Source organism: Bubalus bubalis, chromosome 15, assembly GCF_019923935.1.
Source record: "Bubalus bubalis isolate 160015118507 breed Murrah chromosome 15, NDDB_SH_1, whole genome shotgun sequence".
NCBI classification, from domain to species: Eukaryota; Metazoa; Chordata; class Mammalia; order Artiodactyla; family Bovidae; genus Bubalus; species Bubalus bubalis.
Window position 1 is genome coordinate 12,760,758 of NC_059171.1, and position 20,306 is coordinate 12,781,063.

At 38.5% G+C, this 20,306-nt stretch overlaps 1 protein-coding gene across 2 annotated transcripts in view; it reads left to right on the forward strand.

The window, feature by feature from the left end:
* Positions 1-20,306, forward strand: part of INTS8 (integrator complex subunit 8) — a 45,829-nt gene that overhangs the window by 12,384 nt on the left and 13,139 nt on the right. For both annotated transcript variants that reach the window (XM_025265046.3, XM_006076264.4), the window contains exons 9-17: positions 2,943-3,043; positions 3,492-3,633; positions 7,117-7,187; positions 7,573-7,748; positions 8,981-9,114; positions 10,644-10,754; positions 12,540-12,741; positions 15,752-15,873; positions 20,076-20,260. In XM_025265046.3, coding sequence (XP_025120831.1) covers positions 2,943-3,043; positions 3,492-3,633; positions 7,117-7,187; positions 7,573-7,748; positions 8,981-9,114; positions 10,644-10,754; positions 12,540-12,741; positions 15,752-15,873; positions 20,076-20,260 — 1,244 coding nt within the window. The remainder of the gene's footprint in view (positions 1-2,942; positions 3,044-3,491; positions 3,634-7,116; positions 7,188-7,572; positions 7,749-8,980; positions 9,115-10,643; positions 10,755-12,539; positions 12,742-15,751; positions 15,874-20,075; positions 20,261-20,306) is intronic.

Consider the following 20,306-nt stretch of genomic DNA (forward strand, 5'->3'; position numbering starts at 1 on the left):
TAAACTCTTAAGGCAGAGCACTGGATAGATGTTGACTCATATGACTGATAATTATCCTTTCTTGAAGGTATAAAATTTGCCCATTTTAAGTACATTCTATAAGAAACTCTGCAGGCAGAACTTTTAACTTTTAAAATTACAGGTAGAGAACTTTTGGTTTTATGGAGGCTAAAGATCTGAAAGTACAGTCTTCCAGCCTGACCTTATTAGTCTCTGCGAACAGTAAGACTGAAGGAGAGGGTGAGCAGAGCAGTTTTGGTCGGTTTGGATGGTTTGTTACACAGCCCACTTTTCCAGGGAGGCTGGTCGTCATCTCAGTTTTACTCATGAAAAGAGCTTGAATTAGTCTGTTGAGATTTTTTTGTTGCCCCCTCTGAGTATATATCTGTAGCTTTGTAATGAAAATCACTGGGAGTTAGAATTTGTACTTTTTAAAAAAGCCTTCATTCTAGAAAGTGAACAGTGCCTTCATCTTATTAAATTCAAAACAAATTATGGAATGACAGTGCTATAACATACCTTTAGTTTTGTGTCTCCACAGTGGACTTTTAGCCTAGGTTTTTAGTTCACTTTTCTCAACTAGAGTTTTGGGTTTTTTTTTTTTTCTTCAGAGAAAATAGAAGAGAGGGGACAGTGCTCCCTCCCCTGCCCTCTGGCCCCTTTTTTGTCAATTCTGATTTGCCCTAGGGAAGAAAAGTAAACTTTCTTGAAGGTGGATTTCAGATATAGATGAAGTTATCAAACACAAGAGATCTTTCAGTTACATATCCCTAGTACAGGCTTATGGGGAGTGGTAATCAATTATGATAAAATGTAGAATCTTTAAGATGGTTCCTGGCATAGTAAGACCCGTGCAGGCAAGAATGTTAGTCACAGATTGGCACATGTTACCATGTGTGCCATGCTTAGTCACTCAGTTGTGTCTGACTCTTTGCAACCCCATGGACTGTAGCCCTCCAGGCTCTTCTGTCCATGGGGATTCTCCAGGCAAGGATACTGGAGTAGGTTGCCATGCCCTTATCCAGGGGATCTTCCCAACCCAGGGATTGAACCCAGGTCTCCTGCCTTGCAGGTGGATTCTTTACCAGCTGAGCCATCAGGGAAGCCTGCATGTTACCATAGATATAATAAAGGGCCAAATGTATAACTCAGGAAGTAGTGTAATGGATAGCTAGGAGAGGGGAAAGAGCGATTTTGTTGCAACACTCAAATTTTATCATTTTAGCTATATATGCAGGAGTATCTTAGAAATCATATTTAGCTTTTTTGGGGGTGGGGGGATAGGATTCTCTCTGTAGCTGATGAGTTATTGAACAGCTGTAACAAATCGGTGTTCTAACATTTGGAAAGTGACTTTCTTGCTCCGATGAGCTCATGTTTTGCTATGAAAGTGAAATAGTGGTCTCTCTGTGGTTTTGAAACCATTTTTGTCAGTGCTCTTGTTGTAGAGCTGATTCAGCTGTTTCCAAAAATCCCCACACTGTCACCCCTACTTTCTTCCATTGCTTGATAAAGAGCTGATAAACAACTGAGAAAAAAGACTGTAAAAACACTATGATAATATCATTTATTAGAATGATAAATTTTGTACAGTTCACTAATACATTTTAAACCATTTAACTTGATTAGACTAGTTTCTTAGCACACTTTTTTAGCTGAAATATTTCTCTGTTTTAGCATTTTAAAAGTTTGTTGTATGAAATCACGTTTAAAGTGGAGGAGAGGAATTTTAAAAGTCTCTAATAACATAGCTGAATTACTACTTAATGATTCTTTTCTCACCTCTCACTTTTGGCCCATGATCTCCAATTTTAAAGAAGGATAGTGGGGTGCTTTTGCCATTTCATACTGTTCATGGGGTTCTCAAGGCAAAAATACTGAAGTGGTTTGCCATTCCCTTCCCCAGTGAACCACGTTTTGTCAGAACTCTCCACCATTACCCATCTATCTTAGGTGGCCCTACACAGCATGGTCCATAGTTTCATTGAGTTAGACAAGGCTGTGGTCCATGTGATCAGTTTGGTTAGTTTTCTATGATTGTGGTTTTCATTCTGTCTGCCCTTTGATGAATAAGGATAAGAGGCTTATGGAAGCTTCCTAATGGGAGAGACTGACTGAGGGGGAACCTGGGTCTTATTCTGATGGGCGGGGCCATGCTCAGTAAATCTTTAATTTTCTGTTGATGGGCGGGGCTGTGTTCCCTCCCTCTTGTTTGGCCTGAGGCCAGACTGTTGACCCACGCCTCCTGACCCACGCCACCAGAGACTCCTGGACACTCACAGGCAAGTCTAGATCAGTCTCTTGTGGGGACACTGCTCCTCACATAGGCATGTATGTGTGTGAGAGTTGGACCATAAAGAAAGCTGAGTGCCGAAGATTTGATGCTTTTGAGCTATGGTGTTGGAGAAGACTCTTGAGAGTCCCTTGGACTGCAAGGAGATTAAACCTGTCAATCCTAAAGGAAATCAACCCTGAATATTCATTGGAAGGACTGATGCTGAAGCTGAAACTCATCCTTTGGCCACCTGATGCGAAGAACTGACTCAATGGAAGAGACCCTGATTCTGGGAAAGATTGAGGGCTGGAGGAGATTGGTTGGATGGAATTACAGGTTGGATGGTATCACTGACTCAATGGACATGAATTTGAGCAAGCTCCGGGAGTTGGTAATGGACAGGGAGGCCTGGCATGCTGCAGTCCATGGGGTTGCAAAGAGTAGGACATGACTTGAGCCACTGAATTGAATGAGGGGGGGTGCTATTTTTACCCTTAATGTAATTTTAAAATTTTAGGAAGAGATTTTCCTAGCAAGATATTTTAATGATTTTCTTCACTGTGTAATTTCTATTACAGAAAGACTTAAAATTTTATTTAAAAAACTTTTTTTTTTAAGAGACTTTCAAGATTTTTGAAATAGTTGCTATTTTTTGTCTGTGTTCCAGGAGGTAATAAAGATCTTTGTTGAAGACAACTTAACCTTCAGTTTACCTATCCAGTTCCGGCAGTCGGTCCTAAGGGAACTCTTTCAGAAAGCTCAACAGGGGTAAGTAAGTGAATTACTTTTTGATTTTTATGTAAGAGTAAGTGTGCATTTCTGACTTATCAAAAATGTCCCTCCAGATTACCTGTATGTCTGTCACTATGCTTTCACTTTATTTTTACTGTATGGAGAATTAACATGGTTAGAGGAGCCACTTTAATTTTCATCTAATTCTTTTTTTTTAAAGTGCTTGGGTAAAAAAATGTACACAGCAGAGTTTGATTCTGTTAGTTTGATTCAGATTAATCTGCATACCTAAATAATCCCTTGGTAAATTTAAAACTTTCCTGTTTATTTTTTTTCCCCATTGACTTAGGTAATTATTAATGTGCCTGAATATTGTAAAAGTCTTACCTCTCAAGAATAAATGGCCCATTCTTGTGATTTAGTTTTATAATATATGCCTTTCTGTTAAAAAATAAATGAGTATATCTACTTTTGTATTTGACAGAAATGAAGCCCTGGATGAAATCTGTTTTAAAGTCTGTGCCTGTAACACAGTCCGTGATGTATTAGAAGGTAGAACGATTAGTGTTCAATTTAACCAGCTATTTCTTAGACCTAATAAAGAGAAAATAGACTTTCTTCTTGAGGTAAGACATTTTCCCCCCTTTGGTTTATAATTTCGCTTTGGGTTTTCCAGTGGCCTCCTGGCTGCCACGTCTGGAGCCCTCTTCACTGTCTTCCCACTGCCTCTCCAGCTCAGGCGGTGTGGTCGACAGAGCACGCTTGCCCTCCGTGTCTGCTGCTGGAGCTCGCTTCTGCTTCTCCGCCATCACCGGGTTTTCCTTAGTCCTCCATTGACTTCTCCTTTGATCCCCCTTTAATATTTTTCTTTACTAAAGTTTTGTCCTTGGCTCACTCAGCTTCTTTTATTCTTCACCACTTTTATTCTCTTCCAAAACTTCAGTCATCTGCTCACTAAAAACGCTCAGATCATACCTCTTGCCTCTCATGTGAGCTCCATAATTTGTGTTTCTACCGGACCTCTCTCTCTCTGTAATATTCTTTATGTAACAGACCTTGAGAGAAGTACATAGAATAGAGATAATACCATTTTGTTCCAAAAATACGATATCGCCAGTGCTCTAAGATAAAGTCCTTAATGTGTCTTCCCACAGCCTCTCTGCTCCTCCTTGAGGACATCACTACCCTGCTTTTTTTGTGATAGTATTTCCTCATTTCTCATTACAGTTGTATCCCCTCTGTATGTACCCTTAAAGAATATTCTTAAATTTGCCTGTTTTCACCTCCATATAAATGAAATCATACAAAATAAGTTGTCTTTCAGGGAACATATTTGTGAGATGTTTTTTCAAGTTGTATGCAGATACAGTTATTTTTTCCCCATTGCTGTAAGATGTTACAACAGTATATAACCATGCCACAATGTATTTATTCTTATGATTATGGACATTTGTGTTATTTACAGGTTGGGGTTATTTTGCTGCTTGAACATTCTTGTGCTTATATCCTGGTACACCCACATACCATTTATGTTACATTCCTGGAGAAAGTATATCTGCAATTTTACCATAAAGTTTCAAAGTGTTTCTGCCACTGCATGTATGAGAGTTTTTGTTGGTCGGGATCTCACTGTCAGATTTCCAGTCTGGGTTATTGTGTAATGGTATCTCGTTGAGGTGATTTTATTTACTTATTTGTTGGCTGCATCGGGTCTTTGTTGCTGCGTGGGCTTTCTCTGGCTGCAGCCGGTGGGGTCTACTCTTGATTGCAGTGTGTTCATTGCAGTTCAGCTGCAGTGCAGTTCTAGCCCTGCATTGCCAGGCTTCTCACCGCGGCTTCTCTTTTTGCGGAGCGCAGGCTCTAGGTGCACAGGCTCAGTAGTTGTGGGGCGGGGACTTAGCTGCTCTGCAGCATGGGGGATCTTCCTGAACCAGGGATTGAACCACTGGATCACCAGGAAGGCCCCCATTGAGGTTTTAATGTCCTTTTCCTTTCCCTTTATTTTTTGTTTCTTTATTTTATTTTCCTTCCTTTTCCTTTTTTACTGATGAGTTTAACAGCTTTTCATTTATTTTTTTTGCATATACAGATTTCATCTTTTGAGGTGCCTGTTCCAAGTGGTATGCCTCAGTTTTCTGTAGAATTGTCTTTTATTTTTTTTTTGGCAGGAGTTTTTAATATATCCTGTCCTTTACTAGTTTTAAGTATTGCAAGTATGTTTTCTGAGGTTCACTTTTAACTTTTATTATTAAAAGTTCTTAATTTTAATATAATAAAATTTACCAGTCTTTCTCATAAAAGAAGAGATTAGTGAATTTCTGTGTGTTGCTTAAGAAAGCTTTTCATATCGTGTAGTTGTGAAAATTGTCCTGTATTTTATCTTCTAAAACCTCTAGAACTTAGCCTTCTTTTCACACTTAGGTCTTTAATCCACCTATGATTGAATTTTGTGTATCATGGGAAGTAGGGGATCTAGTGTCATTTTTTCCCTCACTTGTTTCAGTACCAGTTGTTGAAAATTTCCTCTTTTTCCTACTGGTGTGTAGTGCTGCCTCCATTGAATTCCGAGTGTCAGACATACATGTGTGTGTGGGCCTGTCTCTGGGCTATTCTGTAACAGCTTTTCTGTTTGTTTACCCATCCATCACACCCATACCCTGGCTTGGTATCATCTGAAGCACAAACCTTGTTTTCCAAAGTTGTATTGGTTCTGCTTATCTTTTTACATTTTCTTGTAGACAGTAGACTCAGACTGTCAAGTTTCAGAAGTAAGCCTGTTGGATTTTTGTTTGAAATTACATTACACTTAAAAGCCAGTTTGTGAAAAATTAGTAGCATTACTATATTGAGTATCCTAATCCATGAACTGGTATGGCTCTTGATTTATTTTGATGCCCTTTAAAATCCTTTAAAGCTTTATAATTTTTCCATAGAAGTCTTTTATTTATTTTTATGAACTATAATTGAATTTGTATAATTGACTTTGTTTCCAGCTAGTAATATACAACTCATCATTTGAAGAGTACGGTTCAGTGATGTTTAGTATGCTTGTAGAGTTGTGCAGCCATCACCTCAGCCAGTTTGCCAACATTTCATTCCTGTCTGCCCCTGTAAGAAAACTTCTTAACCATCAGCAGTCATTTCTCATTTTCCTCTCAATCCCTGCAACCCCAGGCAACTATTGATGTATTTTTTGTGTCTGTAGGTTTGCCTATTCTGGACATGTCATATAAATGAACTCATAAAACATACGGTCTTTTGTAACTGACTTCTTTCACTTGGTATTGAAGACATTTCATCCATGTTGGAGTGTCCGTCATACTTGATTCCTTTTTATAGGTGAATAGTGTCCTACTGAATGGATATACTTACTCTTCAGTGTCTGTTTTGAGTGTCCATTCATCACTTGATGGACGTTAGTGTTGTTTCTACTTTTTGGCTCTTATGAATAGTACTGCTGTACACATTATATAATTTTAGCTTTTGTGTCAGCATATTAGAGAATATTGACAATTTGTTGAGGTTAGGATCTTTTATACTAATAATTTTTTGACTTCTTGTAAATATGTGGGAAGCCTAACCTAATAAATTCACAATTATATTTAAATGATATTATTTTTAGATGACTAATATTTTCATAGCTAAGTTGCTCTTTGTTTTCATTGTTTATTTTGTAAACCTTGGTTACCTCCTTAACCATTGGTTCTGTGTTCTTTAGCTATTATCAATCATTCTTTTCAGCTATCCAAGATGAGTCGGCTCACTTTTCTGACGAGAACTACTGATTCTTAAAGTTTATCACTCCATTTAATTTGGGTCCATACTTTGTAAATTTCAGCAGGACTTGTTCATATGCTAAATAGATTATTCTTTACTGCGTAATTCATAAGGTTATTCTTTACCTGCAATTCTTGAAATGGTCACATTCCACTCCCTCTTCCCGTAATGCATTCTTATTCTTTGGTCTCATTTCTTAAATTTCTTAACCAAATCTGTGACTGATCCATGTCTGAAAGGACAATTTGATTGTTTTTAAATCTAAACTTTCAAACTGTAGTATAATTATTTTGAAGTACCCATATTCAAATAAAAATTGCTCAAATTCCTAGGTTTGTTCAAGATCAATAAATTTAGAAAAAGCTTCAGATACTTTGAAAGGAAACATGGCTGCTTTTTTGAAGTAAGTACCTTTCTTTTCTTCTTTTTCTTAATTTTGAGCTTAGGTCTGTGAGAAGAATATCTTTTATTCCGTATCATTTTACATTTACCTTGCCTGTCTTCGTATAACCAGGTAGTAATTGGCAGTTGAGAACGCTTACAGTTTGAATTTGTGTAGCCACATAAAACTTAGGATTCTTGCTGTTACCCTCTTTGTATATTGTAGCAGTGAAATTATAACTTAGCTAAGGACCAAAGAGAAATTTTAAAAACTGTTCAAATTATTGTTGTGCAGTTACTGAATAGTGGCTTTTAAACAGCTTATTAATAAAAATTGGTTATATGATTTTTATCCCCAAACTAAAATTATACACTTCTTTGTTTTATAATATTTCTTACTGATCTAGGAATGTGTGTCTGGGTTTGGAAGACCTGCAGTATGTTTTCATGATTTCTTCACACGAGCTTTTCATCACATTACTGAAAGATGAAGAACGAAAGCTACTTGTTGATCAGATGAGGAAGAGGTCCCCTAGAGTCAATCTGTGCATTAAACCCGTAACTTCATTTTATGATATCCCAGGTTGGATTTCCTAGCTCAAATTTTGGCATACTTTGTCCCTCAGGATGTTTGAGGCTGTCTTCTTAGTTCTTTTCTGTTTACACTAGCGCTGGTAACTGATAGAAAGCCTGTCTTTTGAGGCCGTATATCCCTGTGAGCAGTTAAGTGTTGGGAGCCTGCTGAGTATGATAGAAAGCCTGTCTTTTGAGGCCGTATATTCCTGTGAGCAGTTAAGTCTTGGGAGCCTGCTGAGTATGATAGAAAGCCTGTCTTCTGAGGCCATGTATTCCTGTAAGCAGTTAAGTCTTGGGAGCCTGCTGAGTATGGTTAGTGGAGATGCAGGCCTGGATACATAAGAGAGTTTAGCTGCGGAAATAGATCTGCTGCTGTGTTCTTGAAGGTATAAACCAAGAGGGAAGAGGAGGGTTTACAAGCAAAAAATGGGGCAGGCTTGCATGCATTTCAACCTTTATATCACTGTCTGCTAGCTAAACATTCAGCTTTGGCAACATGCCATTTTTGCCTTATTTATTTGATTATTTCTTCCATTGTTTTCTCTTATTTTATAAATGTAATAAAATATAGTGCTGCTTGTTAATAAATACAAGCTTCAACACTTCAATATGCAGGGGAGACAATTCAGTTGACTGAACTTGTAGCTACTTTGGACCTCACTAGATTTAAGCTGCTTTGACTCAGTCGTAAAGGAAAAGAGTAATATTACCACAGATAAAATGCTGGCAATGCCTTATTGAAGACGATCTGAAAGTTGAATTGTAATTAGGAATTTTAGTGATCAATTCTTGGTTCTCTGGGAAGGCAATGCCTCCACCTTCTCATTCTCTCCCTTCAAAAAACATTCTTAATGTTTACTACTCAGAACATTTTAGAAGTGCTTTTAACACAGGATGTTCAAAAATAAATCAAATTTTTACATATTTCCCACATAATTCTTTCCATGTAAAGTTACTGATTTTTATTGGTTTATATTTTCATTACCTTTATTTGATAAATGAAAACATAATACAAGTTGTGTTAGGCTTTTTATATGAGAGTAAAGTTAAAACATAGTTTGCATTAAGTTGGATAAATCAGTTTTCAAGATGAGAGAGACTTTTAACTTCTAATATTTATAAACATGCACAGTTTCTGTCAGTAAATTACCATTCTCATGTTTTTACGATTATGAATGAGTAACGAATGAATAACGTATCAAATAGTTATTAAATGAAAATCTCTTCTTCCTTTCTTAGCCTCAGCAAGTGTCAACATTGGCCAGTTGGAACATCAGCTGATACTGTCAGTGGATCCATGGAGGATTCGACAGATTTTAATTGAATTACATGGTATGACTTCAGAGCGTGAATTCTGGACAGTGTCTAATAAGGTAAGAAACCTCTGTTGAGAACAGATAAGAAAATTACCCTTGTTTTCTGATGTAATGTAATAGAAGAGCTGTTCCTTGACCTTTTGGGGAATAAGAAGCCCTTTTATTTGTTAATCATTCATCAGTAATGTGAAAGACCTTCACACGACATTGTATTTTGAACGTCTGTTGACAGAGAAAATGTGAAATAGGTAAAAAAAGATATTAAATCAATAACAACTAAAAATGAGTTTATATTTCATTTGTTATAGCATCTACATGCATTTTCAGTATAGCTGTAAATATGTGTATTAGGTATGATATTTGTGCAGTCTGTAGCTAACACTTGCCATACAGAGTATTTTTGGTTTAGTTTTTTCATGTCCTCTCTAAGTCTGAAGCCTGCAGGTTAGAATCACCTCATTAAAACTTCTTTATAGAAAATTTTTAGCTTTAGATATTTTTAAAAATTATCCCCTCACCCCCCCAAAAATGCCAAGATAATGTTTCTGAAGTTGTCTAAGTTTTCCTGCATGGAAACTGCAAATGAAATAGCTTTTTAAGCATTCAGTGAAATATAACTAGAGATACAAGGGAACTAGTTCACAGATGCAGGTAAAGTTAAAGTATAATAATATGGGGAATTTGCCTTTAGCACGTGCATCTTATTTGTTAGGTGTAGTCGTAGTGCATCCATGCTGTTGTGTCCCAACTCTTTGCAACCCCATGGACTGCAGCCCGCCAGGCTCGTATGTCCGTGGGATTTTCCGGGCAAGAATATTGGAGTGGGTTGCCATTTCCTTCTCCAGGGGATCTTCCTGACCCAGGGATTAAACCCAAGTCTCCACCATTGCAGGGGGGTTCTTTACTTGCTGAGCCACTAGGGAAGCCCCTATAATAATATGAATGTGTTTCTAATATAGCTAGCTGCATACTCCCTCACTACTGAATGTGATAAAAAGCAGCTAGAAATTGATGTATATTCTGTGGGATTTGAACTTACAAGTGAAGTGAAATGAAAAATTGGTCTCAATCTTAGTTGGGCTTCTGTAGCATTGAAATCATTATTTGTGTTCATTTGTATGGATAAGGAAGTGTACAGCATAAAAGTTATGAGCCAGAGTTCTGGTACTAAGTACCTGAGTGTGAATCCCAGTGCTATACTTAATTAGCTGTACAGTCTTCAGCAAGTTATTTAACTTCTGTGTGCCTCCGTTTTCTCATCTGTGAAATGGAGATATAGTACCTATTTAATAATAACTTGTGAGTTATTGTGAGGATTGTATGGATTAATAGATATAAACTCCTAGATTTTTTCTTTATTTCTATAGGCTATCCTTCAGAAAGTTCCAATCCATTTAACTGTTTATTACTAGGTTATTATAGTGAATATGTTCATCTTGATTAGTAGTTCGTTGCGGCTGTCATTTTCCTTTCTCTTTAAAAAATGACCTTTAATACTTTTATTAAATGGAGTTGACTGTTACTGAAGGATTGTTATCTAGATTTGGCTTTCTGTGTGTGTATTTATGTATTTTTATTTCTTCTAGTGGGAATTACCTCTTGTCTATAATAGTGTCATCCTGGGAATTAAAGACAATTTAACAAGAGATTTGGTTTACATTCTAATGGCCAAAGGTCTACACTGCAGTACTGTTAAGGTGAGTAAATGTATACATTGACCTCTGGTTAAGAATATGCTTTATTAATTTAGGATGAAACCAGAAATCAGGATCAGTTTTGTTTTTCTGATCTTAAAATCGTCATTGTAGGTGTGAAAGGATATCTGAAAAGGCATTTTGGTTTATTCTTTTCCTTTTATCCTCATAACTGTACAAAAATGGTCTTGGACATATGGCTTCTTCTCTATTTCTTTTAAAAAATTAGACAACATGAATAGTTCTTATTTGTATTTAGTATTACGTTAGTGGAGAAGGCAATGGCACCCCACTCCAATACTCTTGCCTGAAAAATCCCATAGACGGAGGAGCCTGGTAGGCCGCAGTCCATGGGGTCACACAGAGTCGGACACGACTGAGTGACTTCACTTTCACTTTTCAGTTTCATGCATTGGAGAAGGAAATGGCAACCCACTCCAGTGTTCTTGCCTGGAGAATCCCAGGGACGGGGGAGCCTGGTGGGCTGCCATCTCTGGGGTCGCACAGAGTTGGACACGACTGAAGTGACTTAGCTGTAGCAGCAGTAGCATTACGTCAGTAAAAGATTGTATTTCAAGCTAAAAACAAAGATCCTTAATATCACTTATGTAGATTTTACATAAGGAATTTGTAATCTATTTGGGAAGTAGTCTGAGCTGGAAATAGAGATATGGGAATCATCATAGATCACCTTAGGAGGATATACTAGGGTGTCTAGCATTGCATCCAAGAAACAGTGGCATGGAAAAGTCTAGTATGAGAACCAGACTCGTGGAGTCATGATGGCTAAGGGGATAGAGGATGTCAGGTAGAGGGAATGGACAGTACTAGGCTGTAGCCCCGAAGTCTAGTTAGGTAACTGGAAGGTACTCAGTAGAGTGTGCCGTTAGAAGTTATTTAGTAAGAGCCATTTCTTCTTCATGACATGAGGGATAGAAGCCAGATTATAAGAGCATGTGGAAAGAGAGAGAATGAGTAATGGCTGTGTTTTGGAAAAATTAGAAGGAGATGTGTAGGAAAGGGCTTAGATCATATCCTATTTGTTTTATTTGTTAGTCAGTTATATAGGCTAATAGGGTTGTGTGCAGAATTTTAGAATGTGGAACCTTGTGGAAGGGGGTAAGGTCTAATTCTTACTGTCTTAGGTGAAGGGTATTTAATCATGAAATTTTATACCTGTATAATATATGTATATTGTATGTAACATTTATATAAACCTTTTAGTTTTGTTATAGTTTATGTAAAACTTCTTTAGTAATACATCATGCATATTATACTGATTGTTTATTGAATGTTTTTTAAAAATTACAGGGAATTCCCTGGAGGTCCAGTGGTTTGGACTTATGCTTCCACTGTAGGAGGCATGCGTTTGATGCCTGGTCAGGAAGATCCCCTGGAGAAGGAAATGGCAACCCACTCCAGAATTCTTGACTGGCAAATCCCATGGACAGAGGAGCCTGGTGGGCTACAGTCCACAGGGTAGCAAGAGTTGGATATGACTTAGTAACTAAACCACGATATATATCTGCACCACCACCACGGAGAACTAACATCCTGTATGCCATGTGGTGAAGCCAAAAAATATATGTATATAAAGTATTAAATATTTATTGGAATAAATCAGTAATGCAGAGATGATAAGTAAAAAGGTGATAATCTAGCCTCACTCCTCGAGATAACCAGTGTTCACCATTTAAATCAGTTCTTCTCTTTGTTCTGTACTTATAAAGACATTTTTCTCACTTCAGAGGAAAGGTGATTCAGACCATTCTGCTATTCTTTTTATAGGACTTTTCCCATGCTAAACAGCTATTTGCTGCTTGTTTGGAGTTGGTGACAGAATTCTCACCAAAACTTCGTCAGGTCATGCTGAATGAGATGCTGCTTTTGGATATTTATACGCATGAAGCTGGAACAGGGCAGTCAGGAGAGAGACCTCCTTCTGATCTTATTAGTAGGGTCCGAGGATATCTGGAAATGAGGCTTCCTGGTAAGACACTTTCACAAAGCCAAATTTCAGGACTTTAGTACTCAAGTAACTGTGGGGAAGATTCTAAAAGAATATTTACAGGACTTTTTAACCATCAATGAAAAAATTAATTTTCTTTTAAAACAGTTCAGATATGGAGTTCACTCGAGAACATTGGGGGAGGTGTAGAAAACTGTTCTAGGAGTGCCATATATTAGTACCGAAAATATATTTGTTACAGTTCTGCTGATGAGATGTTTGAAATCAGGGGGTCTGCAGGGCCATGCTTCCTTTGAAGGCTGTTGCTCCTCTGTAGTCTCGAGTGGCTCCCAGCAGCCTTTGGCATTCCTGGGCTTGCGGCTGCATCACTCGTCTTTGTCTCTTTCACGTGGCCTTCTCGTGTGTGTGTGTGTGTCATTTTGTGGCCTTCTCGTATGTGTGTCCGTCCGTGTCCTCATCCCTGTCCCCACCTGCCCTCTCATAATGGCACCAGTCACTGGATTTAGGGTCTGCCCTGATACAATGTGACTTGTACATTTTAACTAACACATCTTCAGAGACCCAGTTTCTGAGTACGATCACCTTCTGAGGTTTCATATGGACATAAATTCTGAGGGTACACCTTTCAGCACACTATAGAAATTATATTGCAGTTTTAAGATATTCTGTTAGAAGAATCAAAATGTCCTTGAAGCTGCATGTTGAAGGTTTATTTCCTCATTGCTTGCCATAGACAGCCCTCAAAATGATTGCCAGTGGGTCAGAAACTCACTTGTGCTCACTTTAGGAATAGGTTTGACAGGTCCAAAAATGTCTTATGAAAAGGGGCTTAAATAAGAATTATCATCTGTGTTACATATAATCTTGCTTAGTTAAGTAAATTAAGTTTCTTAATTTTGCATATTTTAATAATATTTAGAGCATTTCACGGAGAAAGCAATGGCACCCTACTCCAGCACTCTTGCTTGGAAAATCCCATGGATGGAGGAGCCTGGAAGGCTGCAGTCCATGGGGTCGCTGAGGATTGGACACGACTGAGCGACTTCACATTCACTTTTCACTTTCACTTTATGCATTGGAGAAGGAAATGGCAGCCCACTCTAGTGTTATTGCCTGGAGAATCCCAAGGACGAAGGAGCCTGGTGGGCTGCCGTCTATGGGGTTGCACAGAGTCAGACACAACTGAAGTGACTTAGCAGCTTAGCAGAGCATTTCAGTCATACTGTACACATTTAATACTATACACAGTAAAATTTATGTTGTAGAAGTATCAAGGAAGGTGCTAATAATGTGTCCAAACAAATGGCTGCTGGTTTTCTGGGCCTTTTGAATTAATTGTTAGTAACATTGTGTTTTCTTAAAGACATTGTGACTTTTAGCACTCTAGAGATAGAATTCCTTTGAGTTTTAATATGTCAGTGCCCTTCAGTATCTTAATAAGAATTGATTTAATTAATATATACTGTCAACAGAGTGTTTTCATTTTAAAGGTTGAAGATTGGTTTTGTCATATGTAATTTCTCTGAAATGAAAAGCAAAAACAATTTTTAAAATCCTAACATCTATTGAGTGCTGCTAACTATATGTCTGACATTGTTCTAAAAACTTAGTACATAACTGATTTAGACCTCACGGCATCTCTATGATGTAGCTGCTTCTTTAATTATCCCTGTTTTGTAAATCAAGAAACGAAGGTTAAAGAATTTGGCCATGAAGTAAGAGACAAAACTGTGTTTTGAACTCATCAGTTCACCTTAACCCTGTGCTTTTACTCTTTGAAATCATTGGAAATGCCTTCATATCATTACAGTCTCTTTGTACTACCTTGTTGTCATTTGAATAGTTTGGGGTTCACATACTTTTCCTTCCCTTCTTCCTTCCTTCCTTCCCTCCCTTGATTTATTGAATGTTCATCTGTTTTTCCCATACTTTGTGTTGTAAACAGTGTTGGAAATGAGAAGGGAAAGGGTGTACTGTTAGGAAGAATTGATCCCCACTCTAGATGCTAATTCTTCTCTAAGAACAGTTGTGGACCCTCTAATGAGAAGTGCCCAGTGAAGAAAGGGAGCCTGGAGCCAGAGGCTGTCTGGCGTTCCTTCTGCAAAGTGTGTAGTGAGCAATGCGCAGTGGAGCGTTGTGCACTGGGACATTAAAGTTACTTATGTCTTCATTCCTTATTTAAGAAGATAATGCAAAGAGTGTATTCTTATTTAATTTTTCTGTGTTCTTATGCCTCTTTTTTGTCGTTTCCAGTTGCCTTTTTGGAATAAAGTGAGGTATTAAACTAATAGCCACAGGTACAGACTTTTTAGAAAGACTGAAAAATCTAGCTCTCCCCATTTTAAGTGTCAACATTGTTATTTAGTATTCAGTGGGTTTCTTTTCCTCTTTCTTGAAATACATTAAAACCTGACTATTATATACTTAGAGCTATAAAAATTCAGTTGTATTTAATATTATATTTATTTCAAAGGAAATAATTGTCAATTCTGAGTGACTTTTTTCCTCATATCTTTATTTAAAATTGTTGCTGGTATAATATTTTTTGAATGAGTAAATGATTTGTGTCATGAATATTTATCATGCTATACTCAGAAAAACTATTAAAAATGAAAAATATTAGTTTAGACTTACTGCAGGTTTTACACATAGTTTACCTGTTTCTGCACTCTAAATATGCTAGAAGGTTATACTGTACCATCATATATTTGTTTTGTTTGTATGGTTATTCACACATTTAAATTATAAATTTGTAGAGGCTAGATACCAACTCCTACACTTCTACAGTAGAGTATTAGGCATCTTAAGGTGTTAGTGGAGAATTTTGTTGATTAGTAGTGGAAACTGTGGCAGTCTATTATTGGAAAATATTAGACTTTCTAGAAGAAAAGTATAAAATGTTAGTGTTTTTCTATTTTTTTCATCTGTAACTATTGTTTTTCATTTACTCAACTGGAATCTGAGCACCTATTTGCTTTGTTCTTTTAATGTTATGGTAGTAATTCTAACTACTTTCTTCTTTGCTTTTTAGATATTCCTTTTCGCCAAGTTATTTCTGAGGAGTGTGTGGCTTTTATGTTAAACTGGAGGGAAAATGAATACCTTACTCTGCAAGTTCCTGCATTTCTACTCCAGAGTAATCCGTTTGTGAAGGTAATTCATGTTTAATCTAAATAAAAGAATTATTAGGGTGGGATTATTGGACCAGTTTCTTTAGATCTGTACTCCTTAGGGAACTTATCCAGTTTCTAAGTTTGAATATAAGTGTGGACAAATATATTGGTTTGCAGGTAAGAGTATAGTTTTTGATAATTAAGGCATTTGAGTTTGTCCTCTCTTAATATTTTTTTTCTAGTAACATATAGTTATGAAAATGTAAGCAAAAATTATTTCGTTAACAGACAACATTTTGGTATAATCCTAAACTAGTGAGAAGTTAATTAGTTTTTCTTGATTGATGTAGTCAGACCCTGACTTTAGCTCTGGAGTACCTGGGGTAGAACTGAGGGAGCTGCCAGGGATGAACTGTACCCATTTCCATGTGAGCACCTTCAGTTCAGTTCAGTCGCTCAGTCGTGTCTGACTCTTTGCAACCCCATGAATTGCAGCACGCCAGGCCTCCCTGTCCATCACCAACTCCTGGAGTTCACTCAAATTCATGTCCATTGAGTCAGTGATGCCATCCAGGCATCTCATCCTCTGTCGTCCCCTTCTCCTCCTGCCCCCAATCCCTCCCAGCATCAGGGTCTTTTCCAATGAGTTAACTCTTCGCATGAGGTGGCCAAAGTACTGGAGTTTCAGCTTTAGCATCATTCCTTCCAAAGAACGCCCAGGACTGATCTCCTTTAGGATGGACTGGTTGGATTTCCTTGCAGTCCAAGAGACTTCATGAGTCTTCTCCAACACCACAGTTCAAAAGTGTCAATTCTTCGGCTCTCAGCTTTCTTCACAGTCCAACTCTCACATCCATACATGACCACAGGAAAAATCATAGCCTTGACTAGACGGACCTTTGTTGGCGAAGTAACACCTCTGTTTTTGGATATGCTATCTAGGTTGGTCATAACTTTCCTCCCAAGGAGTAAGCGTCTTTTAATTTCATGGCTGCAATCACCGTCTGCAGTGATTTTGGAGCCCAGAAAAATAAAGTCTGACACTGTTTCCTCTGATTCCCCATCTATTTTCCATGATGTGATGGGACCAGATGCCATGATCTTCATTTTCTGAATGTTGAGCTTTAAGCCAACTTTTTCACTCTCCACTTTCACTTTCATCAAGAAGCTTTTTAGTTCCTCTTCACTTTCTGCCGTAAGGGTCGTGTCATCTGGATATCTGAGGTTATTGATATTTCTCCCGGCAATCTTGATTCCAGCTTGTGCTTCTTCCAGCCCAGTGTTTCTTATGATGTACTCTGCATAGAAGTTGAAGAAGCAGGGTGACAATATACAGCCTTGACGTACTCCTTACCCTTCCTCAAAGCCTATTAAACTCTCTTAAGTTGATGCCTGATTCTTACTAGTGTGCTTGCAAAGTCACTTTAGTTGTATCTGACTCTTTGTGACCCTATGGACTGTAGCCTGCCAGGCTCCTCTGTCCATGGGGATCCTCCAGGCAAGAATACTGGAGTGGGTTGCCTTGCCCTCCTCCAAGGGATCTTCCCGACCCAGGGATAGAACCTGAGTCTCTTATGTCTCCTGCATTGGTAGGTGGATTCTTTACCACTGGAAGCCCCCTTATTAGTGCGTATGTTTGGTGTTAGTAATTATTTCCATGTGAAAGAATTCATTCAGTGAATTGATGGTATGTTGTTTATTTTTCTTTCTTAATTGCGTCTCTCCTGTACCACTGAAAGTACTTCTCTGTGCAGAGAACTTGAAAAATACGGAGATGTTTTCCCTCATTTGTTAATGCTGTGTTTGCCCTGAAGAAGCAGTGAGCGTTTCTCCCTTTTTGGTCTTACAGTTTAAAAAGAAGAAGTTTCATGATTTAAGACTTTATGTATGAATTTCATCCCAAGTTTCTTTATTCTTTTGTAAAAATGCTTATTTATTTATCTTTGTTGCTGCCCTTGGGATTTCTCTGGTTATGGCGATTGGGGGCTTCTCATCGTGGTGGCTTCTCTTGCTGCAGAGCACAGGTTCTAGGGCGCACGGCTTCCATAATTGCAGCTTGTGGGTTTAGGTGCCCTGCGGCATGTGGGATCTTCCCTGACCAAGGATCGTACCTGTATCCCCTAAATTTCAAGGCAGATTCTTAACTTCTGGACCACCAGGGATGCCCTTATTCTTTTCTTAGTGCTTGTATTACCTTTTGTTGTTCTTATCTGCCCTCATCTCATCTTTGGTACATAGTCCCTTAAATTGATGGCTGTCTGGGAACCTTGCAAGATTTTTACATTTGTCTTCGGTTATTTGTTTCTTCCTTCTTATTTCATGTATGTCTTTTGAAAAACAGCTCATTTTATTTCAGCTCTTTGGAGGGTTACTGATTTTTTTGGTTTTCCCTCCTTTTTTGTTTTCTTTCTGATTGTTCATAAAAATATATTGTTGTCCCTGAATTATCCTTCTCTTTGTAATTTCAGACTTTGGATTATACCTGTGTTTTTAGTCAATTTTGTGAGATGGGAGTTCCTCATATTTAGGGAATTTTTCTAATTATGCCCAGCAGTCCTTTAGGCTTTAGTAAGCCCTCAGATGAGAGCACCGTTTTTTTTCAAGATGGTTATGTCCACTGAGAATGGTGGCTTGGTATTAAGATGGTGCTGTAGCTTCTCTCTTTGTTCATCTTAGCAGATGATACAGAACTGAATTCGGTGGAGCCGTGCACCAGAGAGGTTGGCCACGTGTTTGAGGGCCTGCAGTGCAGAAGGCTGTGCTGTCGGTTACCTAACCCTGGGCTCGGTTAGGCCCTGCTTCCTGCACTTCCCCTATCTGTCTGCAGAGGAGGAAGGGTAAGGGGTGACCTTGCTGCAGGGCCACTCAGTCGTCCCATTGTCTCATCTGGGTTAGGGTTTTGCGTGCCTCCTTCCTTAGCTGGCCCCTTGTTCCCTTGTTAGCGTAGAGGAGAAAGTAGAGAAAGAAGTCCAGAGTGTGGGATGTGTATTAAAAATTATACAGTGTAGAGCACCTTTCAGACTTTGAATTTCATGTGGAATATTAATACACATGCATAGGGAAGAGTCTGGAAGGGTATTAATAGTCATTATCCCTGGGTAGTGAAACAGTAAGTGATTTAAATCGATTTTATTTTCCATTCTTTTATGTATTTTATTTCTTTAAATACCTGCTTATCACAAAAAGGAAAGAAGCTCTTAAGCACGTGACTAAAGACCTTTCGAAATAGTAAAAACTCTCCAGCCTCCCTCGCGGATCAGGGTGGGGGTAGTGTAGTCTAGGAAAATGTACAGCGTTGACGGGCACTTGGATTATAGGGGGCTGGCTGGTGGGAGGAGGAGGAGAGGTTGGTGCTCACTTAGGTCGCAGTGGTGCAGGACAAAGGCCTGGCTTGGGCCGCGCCCGCCGGCCTCTCAAGGTGCGGGAGCCTCTCCTTCCTGGCCTGCCCTCCAGCCTGCCCGCGGTGCCGGCGCGCTCCCAGCCCCGTCCTCACGGTGCTTTCTCATGCTCCTGCACTTCTGCCGGGGTGTGTGCTGTGTGTGTTCGTTCTGGATCCTTCTCCACCTTAGGTCCTGAAGGCTTCCTTTGTTCAGATCAGTCCCTTTCAGTAATCTGTGCTTCCATAATTCTGCCTCCTCACATCAACAGTAGTTACATCCCCAGTTGCTACCATTTTCCTTAGAGAAAAGTTGCTCTAAATCTTGTTCCTCTGTTCTGCCAACTTCAGTGTCTATATTTTTTCCTCATTTTTTTCATTAAAAAAAAAAAAATAATGTGTGGGTGTGAGTGAAATTTAACCACTATTTTAATCTCATCTCTGGGCTTTTATAGTTAACACTGTCATGTATATATTCCATTACAGGCTTTTTTTTTTTTTTTCAAGTGGGATCATAGTAAGTGTATTTAGCAACTTTTTCCCCCCACTTAATAGCATGTCTCTCTGCCTTGTTTCACTTTTATCCTCATTAGACTATGCTGTTTTTGTTCTCCTTAGACTGGTTGTTTAGAAACAAGGTTTGTAATGTGGTGGAACCAGAGGATCCTTTTCCCAGATCTGATTCAGATCTGTCAGTGGACAGGGAGCTCTAAATCCCCCAGTGGTCAGATAGAGGCCAGCATCAAATAACTGTGCTTCCTCTGTGCGGCCAGTTTCGATCTTTGTTCAAATGTTCTCAGTAATAGAAATAGCATGTATGACATTACAGATTATCTTCTGTGTGTTTTCTGTTTTTCATGTTATAGCTTGGACAGCTTTTAGCAGCTACATGCAAAGAACTTCCGGGCCCTAAAGAAAGTAGACGGACTGCTAAAGACCTTTGGGAAGTTGTGGTTCAGATCTGTAGTGTGTCCAGTCAACACAAACGAGGAAATGATGGCAGAGTTAGTTTAATAAAGCAGAGGGAATCTACATTAGGTATAATGTATCGGTATGTTTCTATCAGTTTATCTTTTAAGTTATTTATACTATTTTGT